Here is a 24,604-nt window from a genome sequence, read left to right on the forward strand (position 1 = left end):
TAGGTCACAGTCTGTCTATTCAGGGATGGAGCATAACAGACAAATGTAAGCATAACAGACAATTAAGAACAGAGCAATAGATCCATTAGGGGGCGATGGAAACAGAGAAGGGAAGCAAATCCCATATAGGATAGGAAGAGACAGAGATTCAAGCAAAATTTACAGTCTAGTGGAGGAAAAACATAAAGAAGTGTGAAATGTAAACAAAAAAGGAAGTTTCTTCCTATATTTCTAAATTCATTAACATAAGGGGTATTCTAGAGTCAGTATTACACAGTATTAACATAGAGGTTAAGAACCTGAGTTTTCTTTTTTCTTTTCACCTTTTTTAGTTGTAGTTGGACACAATACCTTTACTTTATTTATTTATTTATTTTTATGTGGTGCTGAGGATCAAACCCAGGGCCTCGCACATGCCAGGCGAGTGCTCTGTCACTGAGCCACAACCCCAGCTCAAGAACGTGGGTCTTATAGTCAAGCAGATCTACATTTGAATACTTTTTTTACCACTTAATAACAATATGATTTTGTTCAAGTTTTTTAATCATAATGGGCTATAAATCAATTTTAAGGAGTACTGATAGGATTATATAAGATACATGTAAGGCAGTTCACAGCAATGCAGTAAGTGCTCAATAAATGGTAGCTATTGTTTTTATTATCACCAATGACATTAAAGCCATTTCTAAGCTATCAGTATATATAACTAAGACTTGATGTCTCACAATCCTAATATCTTAGTAAAATATACTTGATGTGTCTTTTTTTGGGGGAAAGGGGTACTGGGGATTGAACCCAGGGTGTTTTACCACTGAGCTACACTCCCAGCCCTTTTTATTTTTTAAAATTTTGAGATAGGGTCTTGCTGAGTTCTTGAGGCTATCCTCAAACTTGACAATCCTCCTGCCTCAGCCTCCCAAGTTGCTGGAATTACAAGTATGCACCACCACACCTGGCAATATCTTAAATGTAGAACAATTTTTATAAGCATAACGGGATCTAGTAGATGTCAAGAACTAATTGCCCATCTTACCCAAGCATTCATTAACCATAGTGTTCAGAGATTCAGAGCTGCCAATGGATTTACTTGAACCAAACAATTAAACTTCATAGATAAGAAACCCAGATTCAGAAAATTGTTGTCTATTAGCCTTACCTCTAAGACTGATTGCCAGAAAAGAAATAATCAAGTATAAAAAAGTTTAAAAAGTTGAATGAATCATATACTAACATATGACCTACTTTCTTGATAAATATTGTAGGGGGATGGGGGTGAGGGATAAACATCTATTATAGTACTTAGGGAAAAGTTTTTTTTTTTTTTTTGTACTAGGGGGCACTCAACCACTGAGCCACATCCACAGCCCTGTTTTGTATTTTATTTAGAGACAGAGGCTCACTGAGTTGCTTAGTGCTTCACAATTGCTGAGGGTGACTTTGTTTGGATAACAACTGTAGCAGGTAGACATGAAGTCTGGGTAACAACTGTAGCCCATGGAATGACTTCCATATAAGATTATTAACAGAAACATAACATAATCCCAGATTGTTTTTTCTTTACTGGGATCAAATAAAACTACTTTAAATCAATAGCTCAATCACCTAAACCTAAAAATTATTACCAGGAAACTTGGTAATAATTTTTATTATTCCTGGGCCTAATGAGCTAATAAACTTTTTGGACATAGTTCCCTTGAAAATGATTGATAGAAATTATTCTATTTCTCATCTCAAAATTCTTCCAGTAGTCTTCCAATATCTTTTAAAAGAGACATGTTAGTATTTTTTTTCCCTAAAAGGAAAAAGGAATTTGTTTATCCATTTAATTTGTTTGTAGACTAATACATTAGTTATCTCTTTGCCAGTTTCTATTTGGTTGCCAGCTATTTTTGCCAGAACTTAATTCAACATTAACTTTAACAACTTTAGTAAAACAATTATGAAAACAATTTGAAAGACATTCTCCAGTGTTTTAACAGAAATATTGATTAATCCCCATAAGTGAACTACTAATTTTATCACCAGAATATCAACAGGAACAGCAGCACTAATTGAATACTGACTATGTATGAAGTAATATTCTAAGTGCTTTATACGTACTAATCTATTTAACCCCCAACAACACTGCAGGGGAGGAATGACTATCTTGACAGATGAGGAAACCAGGGCATTTTAGAATGATCATGCAACCTGTCTAAGAGCAAAGGCAAGAAACCTAAGATTCGAACCTAGGTAGTATGTTTCCAAACCTTAACCACCTCAACATGATAACACCACACTAAAGATACTGACACAAAAAAATAAAATTCAGAGAAAATGAGGTTAAAGAAAAATTTTGGATTTAAAAGACTACTACAAACTTGAAGAACACCATCTTCCTCAAGTACAAAATTGCTGTGATACATGTTTTTAAAAATCTTTCATTTTAGCAGCCAATTACGTTTTTTTCATATTTGAAGACTCCTAATAGAGATAAGATAAAAGTGAAGCTAGTCTGCAGCAGGGAAGCCTGGAACCCTGTTTGCTCAATTTTCCTCAGTGTCAACCTCAGCACCTCAAGATGGCTTACTGCCAATTTCCTATAGTCACTCCTTAATTCTGTTCTGCAAATAGCTGAAAATTCTTCCTAAAGCACAGATAGGACTATTTTTCCCCAAAACAAGTGCTTTCACATTCTTATAATATCTTAAAATCAGATGAGACTTTATTTGCTCCATTTTATAGCTTAATTAACCTAGATTCCAAGATAAGTCATTGTACTATTAAACAAAAGTGGCTAGGCAATCAACTTTTTAAAAAAATATATAATTGCTTCAATACCAGAAAAAGTGATTACTATGAGATACTATATTTTAAAGTCAGGACTAAAATTCAGCTCTACCATTTAAACTAGTACTCCAACCCCCAGTTCCCTAATTTTCATAGGCAAATCAAGTTGTTTCAAAATATGGCCCTCCCTTGTCTACTTTTTCAACTTCTTCTGCCCTAATCTGTAATTGTGCTTCAACTACTGTGTTGCAAACTTACTTCTCTGATTACTGTCATCTCCAAGACTATCAAGTTTGCATACTACCCTCTGCCATTTAACTAGCTAGCTGTCCTAGTAAAAGTTAGATAACTTTTCTTTGCCTCAGTTTCTTCAACCAGAAAGTGGAGGGGGAAAGAATCTTTCTTTATATAATAAGACTTAGACTAGTGCTTGGTACATAGTTCAGTGTTTTCTTTTATCATCATTATCAACACTACTAAAATACCTATGTATACCATACTATAATAGGTACTGAGTATATAAAAGTATATAAAACCCTCCTTCAGAGGGTTTAAACCCTACTTGGAAAAAAACCAAAACAAAACATAAAATATATTTTTTTTAACATGCCAAAGAAAATATAAAATCCCACAGGGTAGAATATAATTGCTTACCCCCCCCCCCAAAAAAAAGTAAAAAGGAAAGATATAAAAATTCAGAAAAATGAGTCAAGTTCTGCAATTTGGGGTTATGAAGCAAAAATAATATCAGATACTTTTATTTTTAAATGAAAATGGTATGGGCTTTCTGAGCATGAAGACTGTATCCTCTTTCCCTTCTAATTTTTATCCTCTTTGTTGTTTTTTTGAGAAAAGATTTCACTGTTACCCAGGCTGGCCCTAAACTTGTCTCATCCTGCTTTAGCCTCCTGGAATAGGTGGAATTAAAGGTATATGGCACTACACCTGGTTTCTCCCCATCTTTTAAAAATGATTTTTACCTTTAGCCTTCCCTTGTTCCTACTGGAAATTATGCTAAGAAAGTGGTTTTCTACCAGCACAAAAATTCAAAGCCATTTCTGTATATTCTATTCCCTCTTATAACTAGAAGAAACAGAAAATTTATTTAAAACAAAAATTCTAAACTAGAAGTACTATTAAGCAACTACAAAAAAACTTTAAATACTGCCTCAATCATTATGAAAACTCAGTTTTTTAACTACATGCATTCAATAAGCAGCTTTCAAGTAATACATTTGATATTGAACTATATTAATATGACCTTTAAAGATGAGAAGATTTAAATTAAATAATAAAGCATGAATTCAGGGTGCTATAAAGAAAATTCTAACAAAACAAAACAAAACAAAACAAAAACTGATAATTTTTAAAAGGACATACTTAACCCAGACCATTCATCATCGATATAGGGTTGATTACGGTTAACATCCCACTGATAATCAGAAGTGGTAGACTGAGAAATTGGCTCAGCAGTAGACCCTTAAATGAAAAACGAATGCAATAAAATTAAAAATGGAATTTCCTAATGATGTTTCATAACAATAGTTCTATTTTGCACATGGAGACTTTACTTTTTTGTTTCTCCTAAAAGGAAAAATTCAGACATTAGAAAAAGAGTTAAATTAAAAGAAAAAGTAGTATTGAGGGTATTTTAAGTTAAACATGATAATCATTAAATCTAATTTAATTGATCAGACACACTTTCCCTATAATCCCAATCCATTAGATTTCATTTTTTTGTAATAGATCCTTCCAACTAGTTACCTACAAATTTCAAGAACCCAAAGAAAGTTGTTTTATTTTTCTTCTTAATGAAAAGTAATAAAACTCAAAGAAAATCTCTGGTTATTGATGATTTTGGCCCTAGATGTTTCAGGGTTTACTATATCCTTACAACCCTGAAAAGCAGAACTAGAAAACGTCTTGAGTTACCTACAACTTTCTGGCCAAAAGAAAGTTAAAAGAAATAGATGATCTAGAAAGGTGAGACAGAGAAAGGCCAAAGAGACAAGAGGATTGTTGAAGGTTTGGAGAGTTAAGTTTAGGTGCCTTTAAAAGAACAGAATATTTTAAATTTTGTCTCGTTCTTCTGTTTTTGTTTTATGGGGAGTGGGGAAGGAATAGGTGGGATGACAGTACCATGTCACAGAGTACTTTTGGAACTCAATGAGAGTGCTGTGGTAGTCTAACATTTAGAACTTAACACAAAATTGTACATCTAATTTTGGGGGCATGTAAGTTTACAGATGCCAGGTCAAATTCCTTATTCTACGGCTACGAATTCATTTTGTAATGTTAACAGTGGTTCTCCACCATGTATATAAGCATGTATGTAGATACAAATAGATTCACTTTAGATTCAGAGCCAGTATCACAAAAAAATGGTTAAAAAGGAGAGATTTCTAATAGTATAAAAGACTATACAATCATTTCCTCCCCTCAGAGTCCTAATTTATAACTTTTCACTTGGTTACAGATAATCTTACTAGCATTCCACTAACATGACAACTGCTTGATACATACTCAAAATAGTTATATTTTTATAACTATTTATAAATTTAACTCTAAGTAACCATAGTATATATTTAGCACATTGGATACTAAGAAGCACTACTGTAATCCTGGTGCTTTTACTTTAAGAGCTCATGCTTCTTTCTCCAACCGTGTAGTATAAATGATTTGATTTCCCTCATCAAATGAGGGAAACAATTAACTTGCACCTAAAGATCTACAAGGTGGTCTATGAGATCAAGGTTTGGCAGTTTGAGACCCATGGGCCAATTCATCCATCTTATTTTCACAAGGTCCATGAGTCAAAAATACTTTTTATATTTTTACATGGTTGGAAAAAACATACATAAAGAATATTATTTTGGAACCAGACACAATTATTTGTTTATGTATTGTTTCTGGCGGCTTTACTGTTACCATGGCAGACTTAAGTAGCTGCAACAAAAAACAAACAAACAAACAAAAAAAAAACTATAGCTCATAAAGCCTAAAATATTTGCTATTTATTCCATTATATAAAAAGTTTGCTGACCCTTATTCTAGGCTACTGATTCTAGACATTGTGGAACTACACAATTAGTAAACTGGGTCCATGAATTCTGATGTGTATCGAGCACTGCAAAGAGTGTCTCCCACATTTATGTAATATTTGTTTAAAAAAATTTTTAAATTATCTTAGTTGTTGATGTATCCTATATATAAATATATATATAAATATAAATATTAATATATAGTGCTGAGGATCGAACTCAGTGCTTCACACATGCCAGGCAAGTGCTCTGCCACTGAGCCACAATCCCAGCTCCTGTTTTTAAAAAATTTTAATTGATACATTATACTTATACATAATAATGGGCTTTGTTACATATTTGTACATTCACATAATTTAGCCAATATGTAATATCTGTTAAATGTGTGTGGCTTCTAGGTGATTACTAAAAGGCATATCCACTTAAGTTATGATCAATCAATAGTTTTTTAAATAGTATACATTCTAAAACAATAGATACTCAAAGTAAAATTATTACGAGGGGGGTCTGCATAATCTGAAAGGTTTCCCTACCCATTCAAGATAAAGAAAAGGGAACAGAAACAAAACAAAACAAAACAAAAAAGCCAATATGCAACCACAAGTATAGTAGAAATAGACTAGAAACTGAAAATCATGACCGTAACCTAAAGGAAGGCCTTCCACGAGTATTTGTCTGTGCACTAACACATTGTCAGTGCTGTCTGGCCACAGAATCTTCCTTATTCCCCTGCAGAAAGGAGCTAAGCCACTAGCACATAAAAGGATTTAGGTTTTTTCTCTCCCCAACCCCACACCCTTTTAAAGATCTCTGACATTCTATTTATCTATTTTTTTTAATGTTGATAGCATTATGTTGATGCTGATTATTTTTTTAAATAACAAGTGCTAAAATTTATTTAAACAGAATTTGTTGTTGTTGTTGTTAACTAAATGAAAGACTGTTTTCACATACCAGAAACAGCAGAGTTAAGTGTGAGAGATGCAAAAGAAGCAGAATTCTGTTCAGAGGTATTCATTCCCCTATCCACACTAGACCAAGCAGCTGTTAAAATAAAGAACGTCACTTGGAACCTTCAATTTGCAAAGAAACTTGAAAGATATGTACAGATTTAAAACTATGATAACAATATTTAAAGATAACTGTAGAAATCACAACCAATAATACAGCAATAGCTACTATTTACATCTGTCTATGGCTGAGTCCCATTCCACCAGCCATTTCTAATTCTTCTGGTAAACTCTCTAGGCAGTTAAATAATTTGCTGACAGTTAGAAAACAACTGAGCTACGACTGGAACTTAATTTCCAAAGCTTATGCTCTTTCCATTATATCGAATTATTTTATTATCTATCATAATTAAGCAACTACCTGGGTCACATACAGAACTTGGTATATGATATTCATTATAATCAATCCTCACAAGTATAACATGAGGTCCCATATAGGTGAAATAACTAATCTAATGTACATAAAAGCTAGAGTGGTTATTTCACACCTAATACATGTGACCAGACAGTCCCATGTTACTATACCATGCTATCTAATCAATATTTTAAAGACATTTCTTTCTCATACATGGGTATAGTCATGTACCACAAAAATGATACTTTCATCAACTGCAGACCATGTGTTCCCATAAGACAGTATCACCTAGTGACATCATAGCCATCTTAATTTAAGTACATGTTATGATGTTCACATGATTATGAAATAATCTAAGAATGCATCTTTTGAATGTGTCCCCATTGTTATGTGATATTTGACCATATTTTAAGGAGCATATATCTCCATGTGATCAGTCACATCTGTCTCCTTTCAGTGACCTACTGCAAACCTAATTTAATACAGTTCCTTTTCATTTTCAACAAGTCTGAATCCAACAAGGGAGGAACTCTAATTTACTGCTTTATTTTATCTGTAGCATCTCTAAGGAAGGACTAACATTTAATCTCTGTCCTAATTATAATTAAAACATAAACTGCGTATCAGAAAAGGTCACAGTTCCCAACATTACATCATAAAACCTGACCATTTCTTTTTATTAAATATGAAAGGATGCTTTTAGCACAGAGATTTGTGCTAACGGGTAGGAATTTACAGAATGTCTTCTTGATATTTCTAGTTTTATGACATGGCAGGGAAGGAGAGGAAAGCAAGCATAAGAACAATACTAGTAAATGATCTATGAGTTTGTTTTGAAAACAGTGGTGGGAAAACTAATAGAAAAAGAAGAAATTTTTCTCCACTTACAAACTAAAAACTTTCTAGTGTCTATTGCTCCCCAGATTAAAATAAACAAAGTATTAAAATGCCTGCCATAAGAACAATAGGGGAAAAAAGTATATTTAATGCACAAGAAATAATTTAATTCAAAAAAATAAAACACTAAGAGGCCATTAGACAAATGGCAGAGAACACAAACATAATTCACACACACACAAAAAAATAGAAATAGAAATGATCAAGAAAGTATGAGAAAAAAGTCAACCTCACTAGTGATTTTAAAAACGTTACAAAAACCATTTATGTACTTTGCTTATCAAATAAGATTTAAAAATTAAAAAAAAACTCAACCTTGGTAAGTATATAATAAATGAGCACATATACTGATGCTGAAAGTATAAGGAGAAAAACTGTCTGAGAAAATACTTTGCTAACATATAATGTGGCATTATAAACATTCATATTCCTTGAGCCCTAGTAATTCCCAGAAATCTATACTAAAGAAATGACCCTAAATCAAACATATTCAATGTAAAATCATATAAAAACAGTTAAAAAAAGAAAAGAAAAATTATTTCTCCAATAATATGGAATAGTTAACTATGGTATATTATGCTTACTACATAATACACTATAGGGTCATTAAATAAAAATACAAAGAGTAAGGGAAATGTTTGTTACAATGGTGAGATGAGGGCAAAAGGAACATAACAATGCTCGTTTGAGTCGAGTCATATCAAAAAAAGAAAAATTATACACTGGCAGGAACAATCCTTAAAAAATTAAAACAAAAACAAACAAACAAATAAACAAAAAGCAAAAAAGTAACAGTGGTTATCATTGGGTGGTGAGACAATAGTGAACCTTTCCCTTTATCTTTATACAGTTTTCCATATTTAACATGGATTTCTTTTCTATACTACAAATACACACCTAAAAATTGAGTTGTTTTTAACTTAATGGCTCTTACAGAAATAAATTTCTCAAACTACTAGTCTTTATCAAAAAAATCTAGGGAAAAATTTATAAACAGGCATTCTTCAGATTATAAAATACTCAAAAATGGATGCTGTATGCTGTACTTCCACTTACTATTTTCACTAAGACTCAATAGAACTACTGAAATTAATTAAGTTTGCTTACACATTATATTTACCAAATCACAAACATACCAGTTATCTACACTGATAACCAAATACGATAATATTTCTGAAAGCACTATGTAACGAGTAAATAATAAATGCTGTATTCACTTTAGTTCCCACTTTGCTTCATGCAGATGATCTGAGATGAATTATTTCTATTATTTCTGTTTAGAAGGACTAATGTATCTATAGACAGACTTTTTCCTCTCTTCTGAAAAATTCAAAATATACCAGAGGTTAGCAATTTTAAATGAACATACATTTTTCTAATGGTTCTTACCAATGCCAGAAAATATTGAACGGTCACTCCAGCTCCTTCCCCAGTCTTTTCCATTTGCATTAGCATCACCAGTGTCTTGAGTCCAAGCAGATGGCTCTGTTTTCCTCTTGCCTGCAGAAGCAGGTGGAACAGAGTTCCACTTCTCCTCACCTGCACTGATCTGTGAGGAGTGTTTTACAGACTTTTCATTCCAGCCTCCTCCATTGATAGTAAGGTTTTCATTCAATCCTGAAGAAACTTAAAGAAAAGAAATAAAGATTAAAAATAAGTATGCAACTTCTTGTTTAAAAAATAAGTATATTTTCAAATTTCTACAATTGTTTGGCTTATAATGACCATTCCTTTGTTTCTTCCTTTAAATAGCTTGAGCTTTAAAGATAAAAATCAATTATAAAGTGACATAGTCACCCCATACCTCTTTCAATGGCAGAATTACTGCCTCAAAGGAAGTACAACAAAGTGAACAGGAAAATGACATATATTCTAGTATACTCAAAATACTCACCCAACTCATATGAAGACTTCTCCCTAGTTAGATATTATTTCCTTAAACTATTCTATACATTATGTATAGGCAGCAATTCTAAAAACCCTGGCTTCACATTAAAATCAACTAATATTTTTCTTAAAAATAGGCTTTGGAGCTTCAGCCCAGACAAATTAAAAATCAGAATGTCTTGGGGTGAGGCCCAGGTATTTTAAGTATGCATGGAAACACAGGCGATTGTGAATATATAAGGACATGTTTCTTTTGATGCACATGTAAGTATGTGTACATGTTTTTTTTTTAAGCTTCCTAGATGACTGTAATATGTAGCCAAGATTGAGACTCATAGGCATGAAGGAAGGTGACACTGATTAAGAACAAGCCTGAAATGAAAAAGGTGCTTTTTTCACTTACGAATTTATTATAACTTTTGTTTTCGCATCATGTATCACTCTACTTAATCCAATCATCACCATAAATGAGTAGATAAATGTATTTTATGTTTGTGATATTCTGAGTACCTTACAGTCCATTTACTGTGATATATTAGATACTATCAAAAAGGTAGTTAAAAATAATAACTAAGGCTTTTTTTCTTAATATATGAGGTAAAGTTTTTATTTCACATGACTATATTATATTCACATTCAACAAAAATCCTTCTCTACTGGTTTAAGCAATGCAAGCAAGAAACAAAATTGCATATAAATGATTACTAAAAGAATGTTTCTATGTATGGGGACGTCAGAAAGCTAAAACATACCAAATGCTGTTAGAAGTGGGAGTAATTTTTCTTTTTATCTATTTTCCAAAAAATCTCTGGATTATGTTACTTTATTAATTAAAAAACCATTTTAAATCCTTTTATTTTCCTTCTGCATCACTTGTGTGAAGAAAAAAGACATGTACATAAGTTTCTATTTTGACGGGCCTTCAATTTAATTTACATGTAATTTCTCTCACCCTGAAGTGTAGAATCTCCTTTTCCAGACTTAAAGTTGCTAACTTGAACATTTAGAAGAGAATCACCTGGTTGAAATAGAAATAAAATTTATTTAACACTAAAGGCCACTGTGCACGTTAAGTTAGGAGTAATATACAAATTAATTTTTACTTATTATCTATAATAAATTGTTTCTTCAAGTGCCAGATTCTTACACAGGAAAAAAGTAAATTTTACAACACATTTCACATGTTCATAAGTAACTGATTCTCTAATTACCATATCCTTAGTCAACTAAAATACCAATAAAGAAAATTATCCAAGCATAAATAGGGTTTGCTATTTTGCAATAGTAATCTAGATTATTTTAAGTAGGAACTGCAGAACTGGCCTCCAAAATTGGATTCAACTTTGCCACCTCTCAAATACCAGTTGCCTTTTCAACAATCCTAGAAACAAACACATCAAGTTCTTAAGAAGAACTTTACCAGTATTTGGGACTAGAACTTAGGAAATAAGGCAAAAGGTGAGAATGCAAGTTTTAAAACAAAATTACAATTTCTCTGTCACTAAAAAGCATAATGATCATAACGTATGAAAACAAAAACAAAAATACAATCCAGCATGAAACGGAATTGTGTGAGAAAGGAAGGCACAAGTACAAGACAGTGAAAAGGGCTACCAACTGAATTACTAAAGCACAGCTAACATGTGATAGTGAAAATGAGTAAGTAGAATTAAGTCACTGCTATATTGTGGCAATAAATTCCAACAAGTTACCAAACAAAAAAGAGTAATAAGGCTAAGAAAGTGATATGGAAACAACTGAGTGATGGTAAGATGAGAGGTCATTAACAAAAAGACAAGAGTGAGTTAAGTCAATGTTTTGAAGCAAATTGAACAGCATCACTTTGCAGACTGGCATGTCTGGTGTAAAATGATGGCAATGTAAAGTGCTACCAAGAAGCCATCAATATTGATAGTTTGAACATCTGAAATACTTGGAAGATCATAAGCTTAATAACCTTTCAAGTTCTGCTTTACCAAACATCTCTGGTCCTCTCAAAAAGCTAGGGTGATAAGAAATCCAGATAGAACCTGCACTAACCAGAATATGCCTGTTTTATCTTGGAATGAAAGCACCCAACATGCATAATGGTGATAAATAATTCCATTTAATAAATGTTTTATCCACTATAAGAAATGAGGTGCAAGAGTTGGGGCAAAGCAATACATATAAAGAAAAGGAGCAACATCATTTTCTCATGTGACTCAAGGCAGAAAGGCAGATTTTAACAAGCCATTCATTGGGCAATATGTAAAAAATAATACTGATGGTATTAGGTAAACCAATACATGGTTCATAATATTCTCATGAAGAAGGGTATATCAGCACAATGACATTAGCAATTCAAAATATTTTGTAAATCTGATTTAAAGGAGTTTGATTTGATGTACCACTCTTATGTTCCACTAATATACCTTTATTCTTCTTGGAACCAACAGGAAATGATGCAGTTGTAAGTTGATCGGTGGTAACTGTGATGGTATTTTCTATCCCAGGGATAGTTGAATCCAATGAACCAGAATCAGGCAGCACCTTATCACGTTTACGCTGTTGTCGTTTCTCTCTGTGACTAATTTTAGTTTCCCAGGCTCCTGACATAGCCCCAGAAAAAAAATGTTATTCAGTAAGGGGAAAACAAAAAAAGGTGTAGTTTTGAGGGAAAAATGGGGTGGGGCACACAAGGTATCATGATAAATGTATATATTAAACTAAAAACCCAGAGTGTTGATTTTATTAATTTAAACTAAGAATTTATTCTAAGCTTATTGTTATAGGCAACAAACCATTATTATGTATTCTAGCATTTTTCTTAATCAAATATGTCGTCTATAGAAAAAGTGATACAAATAAGTCATCATGTATCTTTTTATTTTGCTGGGTAGAAGTGATAGGAATGATATATATATAAAATCACTAATAAACGGGTTTATTAGGTAATGAAGATAAATGGCTTATTCAAGAATTTTACCAATAAAGGAAATTATCCAAGCATAAATAGGGTTTGCTATTTTGCAATAATAATCTAGATTATTTTAAGTAGGAACTGCAGAATTGGCCTCCAAAATTGGATTCAACTTTGCCACCTCTCAAATACCAGTTGCCTTTTCAACAATCCTAGAAACAAACACATCAAGTTCTTAAGAAGAACTTTACCAGTATTTGGGACTAGAACTTAGGAAATAAGGCAAAAGGTGAGAATGCATGTTTTAAAACAAAATTACATCCCTGTCAGGGATGGTATATTTAAAAACAATGGGGGAAATCCCCAAAACCATACTTAGGAAACAAAGACAAGATGAATGGCTTTTCAGTTTGTTCAAAATACTGAGGTAGACCTAAATTTCAAGGTAGTTTCATTTACGAAAAGCACTATCGAATTGTCAAATAATTTAGAAAACAAATTGTTTCCTACCAGTGTCATAGATCTGAATTTGAAAAACTATAGTAATTAAAAAGAAGAGCTAGATACAAGACTAACTAAAACAAATGAAGCTTTTACATGATACACTTTGGTTTAAAAAAAAAAAAAAGGATTTTAAAAAATTTCTACAGTGCTTTCCCTTGCTCAAATACCTTCATCAACTTCCTTTCCATCATGGCGTGAACTGTTTTGCACTGCTTTAGCATCTGACTTTGATTTCTTCTTATTTTTCTTTGACTGAAAGTAAAATAGAACGTAACTTATTATTTTGTTATGTTTTTGAAAAGGTAGTAGTCAGTAAAATACATAATGAAATGTATGATGCTGACACTAAAAATTTTAATGAGTTTGATTTAAAAAACATAACATATTAACTGGCAATAATATAAAGTTACCATTTATTGAGTGGTTTCTAAGTGCTAAGTACTTTGCACTTATTTTCTTATTTGTTGCTTTAAAAAAATCACTGGAAAAGGCATTATCTCATTTTAAAGATAAGAAAATGGAGACTTAGAGAAATATTTGTTAAATATTTAATAGGCAGTACTGGGTCACATTAAATTAGTAAGTTAAGTTGTAATTAGAAACTAGTTCTGTCTGGCTCCAAGGCTGTGCTCATAGACATGTTATTCTACCTCATGGTACAATAAGGTGCTGTAATATGCTGCTTTCAGGGCAATAAAATTAAAACCCATTGCCTGTGTTCACAAGGAAAATGATGAGACAACTATTGGTTTTTGGATTGCATAAAGCACATTGCTGATAAACCCTACGTACAACAAATAAATTAATCAATTGTACAATGCAAGTAACATTTTGTTTCTTTCTTTATTTTTTTGGGGGTGAGTGGGTACCAGGGATTGAACTCAGGGTCACTCAACCACTGAGCCACACCCTCAGCCCTATTTTGTATCTTATTAGAGACAGGCTCTCACTGAGTTGCTTATTAGCACCTTACCATTGCTGAGACTGGCTTTGTACTCCCAATCCTCATGTCTCAAACTCCTGAGCTACTGGGATTACACCATACCCAGCCGCAAGTAATAATTTGTTACCTTCAAAGCAATGTGAAAATACTGAAGACTTATATATAGATGTTTAACAATTCAATGAAGATAAAATACCTACATGATACAAGAATGGCCTTTCTGTTAAATTATATTCTCCTCTCAAAAGCTGGCCAAAAATTCCATAAAGCCATGATTTCTACACTTAGATAAGTACTTACAGAAAAGAATTAACATGCATTGAAGTTTTTATATATACTCTGTACTCACTTATTTAGTTATATATTAATATCAGCCATATATATTATTGTGGACTATCTAAAGTCTCAAACTAAATAAGAGATTGTATCTAAATGATAAGCCTTTTGTATGAGTAAGCAATTTCAGCTAAGCACTTATCAATAAACAACTTGAAAATACAGTTAGTCCTCCAAATCTGTGGGGAAAATGCACCTGTACTGAACATGTATACCTTTTTTTCTTGTCACTATTCCCAGAATATTAGAGTAGAAAAATTATCCATAGGCTGGAGATGCCCATCAGTGGTACAGCACTTGCCTAGCATGCACAAACCCTGGGTTTGACCTCTGGCACCATCCCCCCCCCCAAAAAAAAAAATTAAGCCAGGTGTGGTGTCTCACACCTATAATCCCAGAGTCTTAGGAAGCTGAGGCAGGAGGATCACAAGTTTGAAGCTAGGCTTAGCAACTTAATGAGACTCTGTCTCAAAATAAAAAATAAAAACTGGGGAGAGAGCTCAGTGATAAAATACCCCTGGGTTCAATCCCTAATACAAAAAAGAAAAAAAATCTATTTACACAGTGTTTACATTATATTAAATATTACAATTAATCTAGACATCATTTAAAGTATATTAGAGAATGTGTGTAAGGTACATAGCAAGTATAATGCCATTTTACAGTATAAGAGATTTGGGCATCTGCAAATTTTGGTATCTGCATGGTCTCCTGGAAATACCCCACAGACACCAATGGACAACTGTGACACAAGCTTTTAAAAGTGATAAAAAACTATTTGTAATAAGGGAGTATATAAAAAAAAACTATTTCTGAAATTTTTTTTTGTTCTCATAACTGATTTTCATGTTTCTTTGCATGTTCTCATTATCATCAACATGTATCATGTTTAATATACTGCTTTATTATATAAACCAAACCAGGATTTTCAAACGTTGAGGTATTATCCACACACAATAATATTGACCCTTTAAAAATACCAATTCAACTGTTTTATTATATTCAAAATAGCATAACTATTACCATTATTTTCTTAGACCATTATTAACACTCCCTACTCTCCTCTTTTCCCTGGCACCCTCTAATCTGCTTTTTATCTCTGTCTCTATTATAACCACTCAAAAGATAACATAGTGAACATTTGTCAACTACAGTCTAGAGTGGAGCAGCAAATTCGTTTTCTAAAGCATCAAATAGTATTTTAGGCTTAATGGGACCATCTGGTTTTGTAGTAACCACACAACTAACTTTTGTAGCATAAAAGCAAGTATACACAATATATAAATGAAGTGAATGGTACTAAGTTCCAATACAACTATTTACAAAAACAGTCCTCTGGTTGGAATTGGGGAGCCAGGGGTTGCTATTTGTAGTCTATAGCAGAGCCATCCAATAGAAACCTAATGCAAGCCACATATATAGTTTAATGTTTTATAGTAGACACATTTTTAAAAACTTAAAATAGGTGACATTAATTTTAATAATATATAAATACTATTATTTGACCACATAATCAATATAAAAAACTATCAATAAAAAATGATAATATAGGCCGGGCATGGTGGCGCACGTCTGTAATTCCAGCCAATCAGGGAGGCTGAGACCGGAAGATTGAGAGTTGAAAGCCAACCTCAGCAAAAGCAAGGTGCTAAGCAACTCAGTGAGATGCTGTCTCTAAATAAAATACAAAACAGTGTTGGGGGTGGCTCAGTGGTCAAGTGCCTCTGAGTTCAATCCCTGGTTACCCTCCCAAAATAAGACAATATAAGAATAAGATAAACTAAATCTAGAGATAAAGATAAGGGGATTGAGACCATTAAGAAATTACACAAAATGTCTAAGTAATTAAGTGGGAATACCAGGAAAGGTTCAGTTCTGACTCCAGACCCTACCCTTGCAAACACTCTGCTATTCTCCCTACATGTAACTATAAATGCAAATTTAAATATGCATTAACTACATGGCTTTGGGTTAAGTCACTATAAATCCTTTCCTCCAACTGTCACACAGGACAAACACTTCTACTAACCTCAGATATAATTTTCTTTTAAGAATTAAAAAAAATGTCAAGAACTATGTAATGTTTTGAACAACCAATAATAAAAATAAAAAAATATATATATAAAGAATTAAAAAAAATTAAAAAGATTACTAACTAAAAGCATACATAAATAAAAATTTTAAAAAGAGGGAAACTATGAAAAAATGATAGAAATTACAGCCATAAATATACCCAGATCTGTCACTAAACATCTGTAGAAAAAGATTATCCTCTTGGATGAGACATGAATATTGTTGAAATTTACTATTACTTTGAAAAGTAACTACCAAAAAAATAAGGCACATTCAGATGAGACAATATTACATTATGAAAAGTTTTAAGATAAATATATAATATAATACATATACCTACTTGCCCCGGCCATTTTACTGAAGTGAATGTCTTGTTTCTAAGCAGTTCCACTTCAGTTAAATCTTCTGAAGAAAATCTGCAGCACTAAGTTTTGGCTTCCTTGTTACTTTACTTTCTTTCCCCCCATTTGTTTTCAGGCTCTGACAAGGAGCTGGGTAGATTATTAAACTATCCTTCACCAAATAACTTGACAGCACAAAGATCTGATTTAAAAATGGATAAATGGTTAGAATAGAAGAAGATATACAAATGGCCAAGAAGTATATGAAGAAATGCTCAGTATCACTAATCATCAGGGAAATACAGATGAAAACCACAATGAAATTGTACCTCACTCCAGTTAAATGGCTATTATCAAAAGACAAAAAATAACAAATGCTGGTGAGGCTGCAGAGAAAGGGGAAATCTTATGTACGGTTGGCAGAAATGTAAATTAGTATAGCCATTATGGAAACTGTACAGATGTTCCTCAAAAAAACTGAAAACAGTAATCCCACCACTGTGTGTGTGTGTCCAAAGGAAATGAAATCATTGTATCAAAAGAGATATTTGCAATCCCCTCTTTATTGAAGCACCATTCATAATACCCAAGAAATGTAATCAACAAATAGATGGATAAAAAAATCTGGTAGTATCTATAGTGGAATATTATTCAAAAAGGATGAAATCCTGCAATTCATGGCAACATTGATGGAAGTGGAAGACATTATGTTAAATAGGCTAGGCAAATACTGTATACTCTCACTCATTTGTGTAAGCTTAAAAAAACTGGTAACAGAAGTAGAAAGTAGAATAGAGGTTGCTAAAGCTAGGAAGGATAGGGGGAAGTGAGGGAGACTCAGAGAGTGGATAATAAGTACCAAAACACAGAGTCAGGGGATAGAGTTCAGATGTTCTATAGCACAGTAGTTCATAGCAATTAAATACACATTTCAAAATAACTATAGGAAAAGGGTATGAAGGTTCCCAATGCACAAAAATGATAATATCTGAAGAGATGAAAATGCTAATTATCTGGATTTGATCATTACAAATTGTAGATATGTTATAATATGGTATCCCATAAGTACAAATATTATGTCAATTAAAATTTAAAAAGCAAGCCTTTCTTCATAGTCTTCATGTCATTAACATTTATGAAATGTTTACTATGTGCCAGACATTGTTTTAGGAGCTAAGTATTTAGAACTGAATAAATGTCTACTTATGGCAACTGTGCTAATTATCTAATAGGAAAGACATGTAATTGCTATTAGGAGAAATTCTCATCAAGGGTTTCCTTCCTAATGGTTACCTCCAAGATATCTACACCAATCCAATTAATTTTCTTTCCTAATTTTGAAAACAACTACAGATATGTCCTATTACCTATAAAGTCTTAACTTACAAATTACTTATATGACATGTAAGGTCTCCTACAAATTAATTTCAACCTCTTTTACTCATATATGCAACTATTTGTTTTCTATATGACTGACCATCTCTTATACCATTTCCTGCTTTGCCTAGGTTGCATGACTTTGGACTTATTTTTTCTTGGAATGAAATGTTAGCCAGAGTGCTAGGGTGATTTATCTTTGTATGTACCTTCAATCATCTGCTACCCTGCTGATACTCAGTGCATGAAATGATCTTCATTATATCTTTTGTCCCAGTTTAAGTTGTACTCCATTTACTTTATCTCTGTCAAGTTTTCTCATTCCTTTTCCCTAAATACAAAAAGTCTGGTATTTATAAACATTTAAAATTGCCACAAATTCAGTCATTTGTCACAAACTTCCATGTGATATTTCCAGTACTGCTTTAAGTTTCTGTATGTGAAAGCATTCAATTTTTTAAATAAAGTTTTCTAAATAAATATGATCTTCTTGAAAGCAAGAGAGTAAGAGGTATATATACTTCATTACATTCACAACAGAATCTCTACTTTGTTTGAATGCTTCATGATCAGCACTGATAATACAAGATGAAGAAATTTGTTCTTAAGGAAGTCTTTCTACCATTAGAAATCATCAGGGACTCACATGTTGCATGAAGCAAACTACCTTTAATCAAAAACTCCCAACATTACTTGAAACATATATCATTTAATAAATCATAAATGACTCAAAATCTGTGTATACAGCAAATCTTTTTTACTGGCTTCCAGTAGAATAACACATTTTTTCCTCTCATTTCATATATATGGTTCAAGTATTATAAAAATTTATACTATACTAATCCATTAAAAAGAAATGTGGCCAGGTATGGTGGTGTACACCTATAATCCCAGCAGAGGATTGTGTGTTCAAAGCCAGTCTCAGCAATGGTGAGGCGCTAAGCAATTCAGTGAGACCCTGTCTCTAAATAAATACAAAATAGGGCTGGGGGTGCGGCCCAGTGGTCAAGTGTCCCTGAGTTCAATCCCCGGTATTAATAATAAATAAATAAAGGTGTTTTTTATATGTTAAATATGTATATACATGCATGATCACGTATATGTATGTACCCACAAACACACCAAATTCCTAAAATAACAATGAGTTAAACAGACAATGAATGTACATCTACATAATACGTATTTGGTGGCTGGGGACTTACTATAAAAAACTTTGATAAATGATCCACTATTGCTACTTTCTAAAACTTGTAAAGAATATACACAAAATAAAATGGATTGATAATTCCTTAGAAATTAGAATGAACTTGAAGTAAAACTAGAAAATTAAAAAATCTCATTAGAAGGAATTATCCAAAATATGCAAACAGGCAGCACTGGTACTCAGCTGAGAATACATGTCTGGGACATACTTAACTCACTTAAATACTTGAGGGGGTCTGCCATATACAAAGGTCTGCTATAGCAATGGGTTAGATAAGCTAGCTGCTTGCTGGGTTTTTTTTTGGTGGGGTGGGGGCGGGTAATATTGGAGATTGAACTCAGGGGTACTTAACCAATGAGTCACATCCCCAGCCCTTTATTTTTTTTAAATATTTTTTTTAGTGGTCAATGGATCTTTATTTACTTATATATGGTGCTGAGAATCAAACCCTGTACCTCAAACATGCTAGGCAAGTGCTCTACCTCTGAGCCCTCCCCAGTCCCTTTATACATATACTTTATTTAGAGACAGTATCCTGCTGAATTGCTTTTGGTCTTGTTAAATTGCTGGTGCTGGCTTTGAACTTGCAATCCTTCTCCTCAGCTTTACACATGTTAGACAGTGAGCGCTCTACCACTAAGCTACATCCTAGTCCACCTAGAAATTAAGCTAGTAAATTTTAATACCTCTCAACATTCACAAGTTCCCTCTGCAAATGAGAAGATTCTACACTTCGGGGGGTATTTTGAACAAATGGATTCACAAGAAAGACTTTTTTTTCTTAAACTAGTTTATAGCTATCCCTTACATAGCTCTTTGTAATCAACCCATTTAATTGTCAAAATAACCCTAGAAGATGCTATTATCTCCACTATATGGATGAGAAAAGGGAGGCACAAATGATTACTAGTCAACCTAAAATCATATAACTAATGTTAGAGCTGGGATTAGATCTCAGATACTTGCACTCCAGAATCTGGGCTGTTAGGCTATTTTTCTGCTCCCAATGCTGTGAAGACATGAGGATTTTCACATCCAATAAAAAATAATTCTTAATAATAAAATCACATAATCATGTAAAAATTTAAGAATATACTCTTCATTGGATGAGTTTCCCTCAAAAACCAGGTACCTTCTGACACTCTGTTAAACATTTCTTAACCCTAATGGTATGGATTAAGCCTAACCCCGCCTCCCCAAATACCTGCTAAATAGACAACAATTTGTCATAATAAAAAAGATCAATAGATTAAGAATACTTAATTTTTAGTAAAAGAAAATGTGAAGCTCAATTGTAAAAGTTGGTCTACTTTTGGGCTAGGAATGTAGCTTAGTGGAGGAGTGCTTACCTGGCATGCATGAGATCCTGGGTTTGACTAGCCCCTTCAAAATTGGTCTACTTTATAATAGTATTTTGCTACAATGTAACCAATATTCTTCTTCATAGAATAAAAAGTGATTACCACCTTGTCCTTACTGAAATGTAAAGGTATGGTTTTTCAAACTGTCTACAACTTTATCTTCCTAACCCCCCAATTTTATTCATTTTATTTTTTTGTTTTCCTGGTCAAAGTAGCCCCTCCATTAACATTTCTTTCTGTTCATGCATATTCAGAATACTGGGCTAATTTACTACAGTATATTTGTACATGCATATAATTTGACTAATTTCAACCCCTGGTACTGCCCTTACCACTGCCCAACCCCGCAACCTCTTTTCTCTACTGGTCTCTCTTCTATTTTCATAGGATTCCCCCCGCTTTCTCCCCTTCTTTCTTTCTAGCTTCTACATATTAAGAGAAAACATATTATTTGTCTTTCTGAGCCTGGCTTATTTTGCTTAACATAATGCACTTTAGTTTCATTCATTTTCCTGCAAATGTCATAATTCTGTTTCTTATGACTGAATAAAATACCTTATGTATGTATAAGTGTGTGTATGAATGTTGTTTCAATAATTCGGCTACTGTGAATTGTACTGTTATAAACATGGGGATGTATGCATCTCTGAAGTATCCTCTCTAATTCTTTTGGATAGATATAATTTTTAGTTTTTGAGGAAAATGCATACTGATTTGGTTGTACTAATTTATACTTCCACCAACAGAAAAGGTTCATTTTCCCTGCATGTTGGCCAGCATTGTTATTTGCATTGTTTTAAAAATATTATTGGTACATCATAATTATATATAGTAGTGGGAATCATTGTTATATATTCATACAGGCACACAATGTTATTGTATTCTTTTTTTTTAAATTTTAAATACTTATTTTTCAGTTTTCGGCGGATACAACATCTTTATTTTATTTGTATGTGGTGCTGAGGATTGAACCCAGCGCCCCGCGCAAGCCAGGCGAGCGCGCTACCGCTTGAGCCACATCCCCAGCCTGTTATTGTATTCTTGATGATTGCCATTCTGACTAGAATGAAGTGGAATTTCAGTGCAGTTTTGATTTGAATTCCCTGATGGCTTGAGAAGTCGAACATCTTTTCATACAATTCTTGGCCATCTGTATTCTTCTTTTGAGGGGTAGTTCATTCACCCATAAGTGAACATAAGGTTTTTTTTCTTTTTTTCTGGTGTTGAGTTGAGTTCTTTTTTTCTCACATTTAAAAAAATTACAAATAGATCTTTGTGAACAGCTTTTATCATTAGTTGCTCACAAAAATAATTATGTATTTCACTACTGAAATAGAATCTACTAAGTTCTCCATGTTGTAATGCTAGAAACATTTGTATTTTTCCCCTCCCAGACAATGTAATTTGCTCTGCTACTAATTTGTTTACATCATCAGCAATGTTTTTTTTTTATGTTGCATCCAACTGTATGTGCTGATGAAGGATTATGTTTGCTTTTTTGACACATTGTTTTCTACTAATTTTACCAGGCAGAAAGAACAAATGTTTCCCCAAGAAACCTTAAGAGAGGCATCTAAGCATCTGTAATATTTAGTAAAATCTGTTAGATAGAATACCATATAAGTAAACATTTCTAAAAGAGCTATAAATGTTATCTTCACATTCTGAATGCTTAGAACTTTTGCTAAATGGGATAGTTTCAGAATATCATTAGCTAATATTTCAAGGCACAGTATAATTATGCCTTAAGGAAAGTAGCAACTACCTCTGTTTTTATGGAGCAAAAAGAAGGCACAGATGATAATATGTGGCTGTCTTCCAATAAAATTATTTATAAAAACAGCCAGAGAACCAGATTTGGACATAATTTGTGAAGTCCTGTTTTTTTGTTTGTTTGATTTTTTTATATCTTTATTTTATTTATTTTTATGTGATGCTGAAGATCAAACCCAGTGCTTCACTTGTGCTAAGCGAGCACTCTACCACTGAGCCCCAGCCCCAGCCTATGAAGTCCTGGTTTTAAATTAACATTTCTAAGATGTATTATGGAAGGTAAAACACTAATGTATATAAGCCCTCTGAGCATACAGATACTCAGTTTTGTGATGAGTAGCTCTAGCTGACACTTGTTTCAAAGTATGCTGCCTTACAATTATTTTGGTTTTAGCTTTCTGGACTCCTGGAGCAACAATTCTTCAAATTCTTGGTCATAGTCCAGTTTTTTAGACTCTTAAAATGTACCGAGAATGTAGAGAGCCTTTGATTATGTGGACTGTGTTTATCATATCATAAATTTAAGCTAAGAAATTACTTAGACATATTAATGTATTTCAAAATAATCAGTTATGTATTATGCAAATATAACCATAAAAATGCAAGCGATATTTTCTAAAACAATATCTGGCTATGTGCACTCACATATACACGCACACACACACTTTTTTCTGTAGTGCTGGGTTTGAACCCAGGACCTCGGGCATGCTAGGCAACCACCATACCACAGAGCTATATCTACAGACAACACATAGTATACAACTGGAAAACGGAGGAGTATGTTAATATTTTTAGATAATAGTGAGTATTCTTCCTTGATATCACACCAAGATTAGTGGTAGCCAGGACTGGGAATGAGTGGGGTAGAGGGGAAAATGGTGACTGACTGCTAATGGGCATAGATTTCTTTTTTCAAGTAAGGAAAATGTTCTAAAATTATATTGTAATGGTTATATAACTCTGTAAATATTTTTAAATTGTACACTTAAGTGAATTTTATGATATATCTCAAAATAAAGCTGTTTAACAAAAAAGAAAGAAAACCAAGGTAGCTGGAGTTGAGAAAGGGTAAGAAACAGGAGATTAGACTGGTGTCACAGGCAGAGCATTTAAGTCAAGTTTAAGACTGGAGTGTTTCCTAAGAGCACTGGGAAGGCATAAAGAGTTTTAAAATAAGGGAAGGAAAAAAATATCACATCAAAAGTAGTTATTAAAAGTTATTCCAACCTGGAATCTGAAACTGCATCAATGCACTTTTCATGCTGTACCATATTAATATCCATTGGTCCATCTTGCACTTTGAATATTTTATGCATGATTTTGTAACAGGCAAGCATTGATCAATTGGAAAATATTGATTCACTGAATTATGCAGATCTTCCAAAATGTTAAAGACACTCCATTATATATGTGTGTGTGTGTGTGTGTGTGTGTGTGTGTGTGTATATATATATATATATATATATATATATACATACATATATATTTTTTAAATATGGAATGCTTCACGAATTTGTGTGTCGTCCTTGTGCAGGAGCCATGCTAATCTTCTCTGTACCATTCCAATTTTAGTATATGCACTGCTGAAAAGAGTACTATACTCTTCATTTTCAAGTAACATTTGTACTTTCTGATGTCATCAGAAATTCTTTAAATACTGAGAAGTTGTCAAGATCATGGCAGCAGATATAAGTCTTCCAAATTTCTACTTTTCACTCAGAAAACAGATAATTTTATAATTTGCAACAAATATTTATCTGTTCTTCTCCTTGAAGTGACATGATAACTGTTGTTTATTTTGAAGAAAATGTATGCAAATACCCAAGTCTGC

General features: G+C 32.9%; 1 protein-coding gene and 1 non-coding gene across 7 annotated transcripts in view; both read right to left on the reverse strand.

Moving 5' to 3' along the window:
- The window catches only part of Mtdh (metadherin), a 64,019-nt gene that overhangs the window by 19,350 nt on the left and 20,065 nt on the right, over positions 1 to 24,604 (reverse strand). The window contains exons 3-8 of one of the 6 annotated variants that reach the window (XM_027948613.3): positions 13,533 to 13,617; positions 12,374 to 12,550; positions 10,912 to 10,977; positions 9,462 to 9,698; positions 6,765 to 6,854; positions 4,150 to 4,248 (exon numbers count right to left, since the gene is read on the reverse strand). In XM_027948613.3, the coding sequence (XP_027804414.1) occupies positions 4,150 to 4,248; positions 6,765 to 6,854; positions 9,462 to 9,698; positions 10,912 to 10,977; positions 12,374 to 12,550; positions 13,533 to 13,617 (754 nt within the window). The remainder of the gene's footprint in view (positions 1 to 4,149; positions 4,249 to 6,764; positions 6,855 to 9,461; positions 9,699 to 10,911; positions 10,978 to 12,373; positions 12,551 to 13,532; positions 13,618 to 24,604) is intronic. The other 5 variants (XM_027948622.3, XM_027948627.2, XM_027948633.3 and 2 more) reach the window with 5 other exon arrangements.
- LOC114106506 (U6 spliceosomal RNA) lies at positions 24,263 to 24,369 on the reverse strand. The gene has a single exon (XR_003585204.1). It is a non-coding gene; the product is annotated as a U6 spliceosomal RNA (small nuclear RNA).

The sequence above is a fragment of the Marmota flaviventris genome, chromosome 15 (genome assembly GCF_047511675.1).
Source record: "Marmota flaviventris isolate mMarFla1 chromosome 15, mMarFla1.hap1, whole genome shotgun sequence".
Classification (NCBI taxonomy): Eukaryota; Metazoa; Chordata; class Mammalia; order Rodentia; family Sciuridae; genus Marmota; species Marmota flaviventris.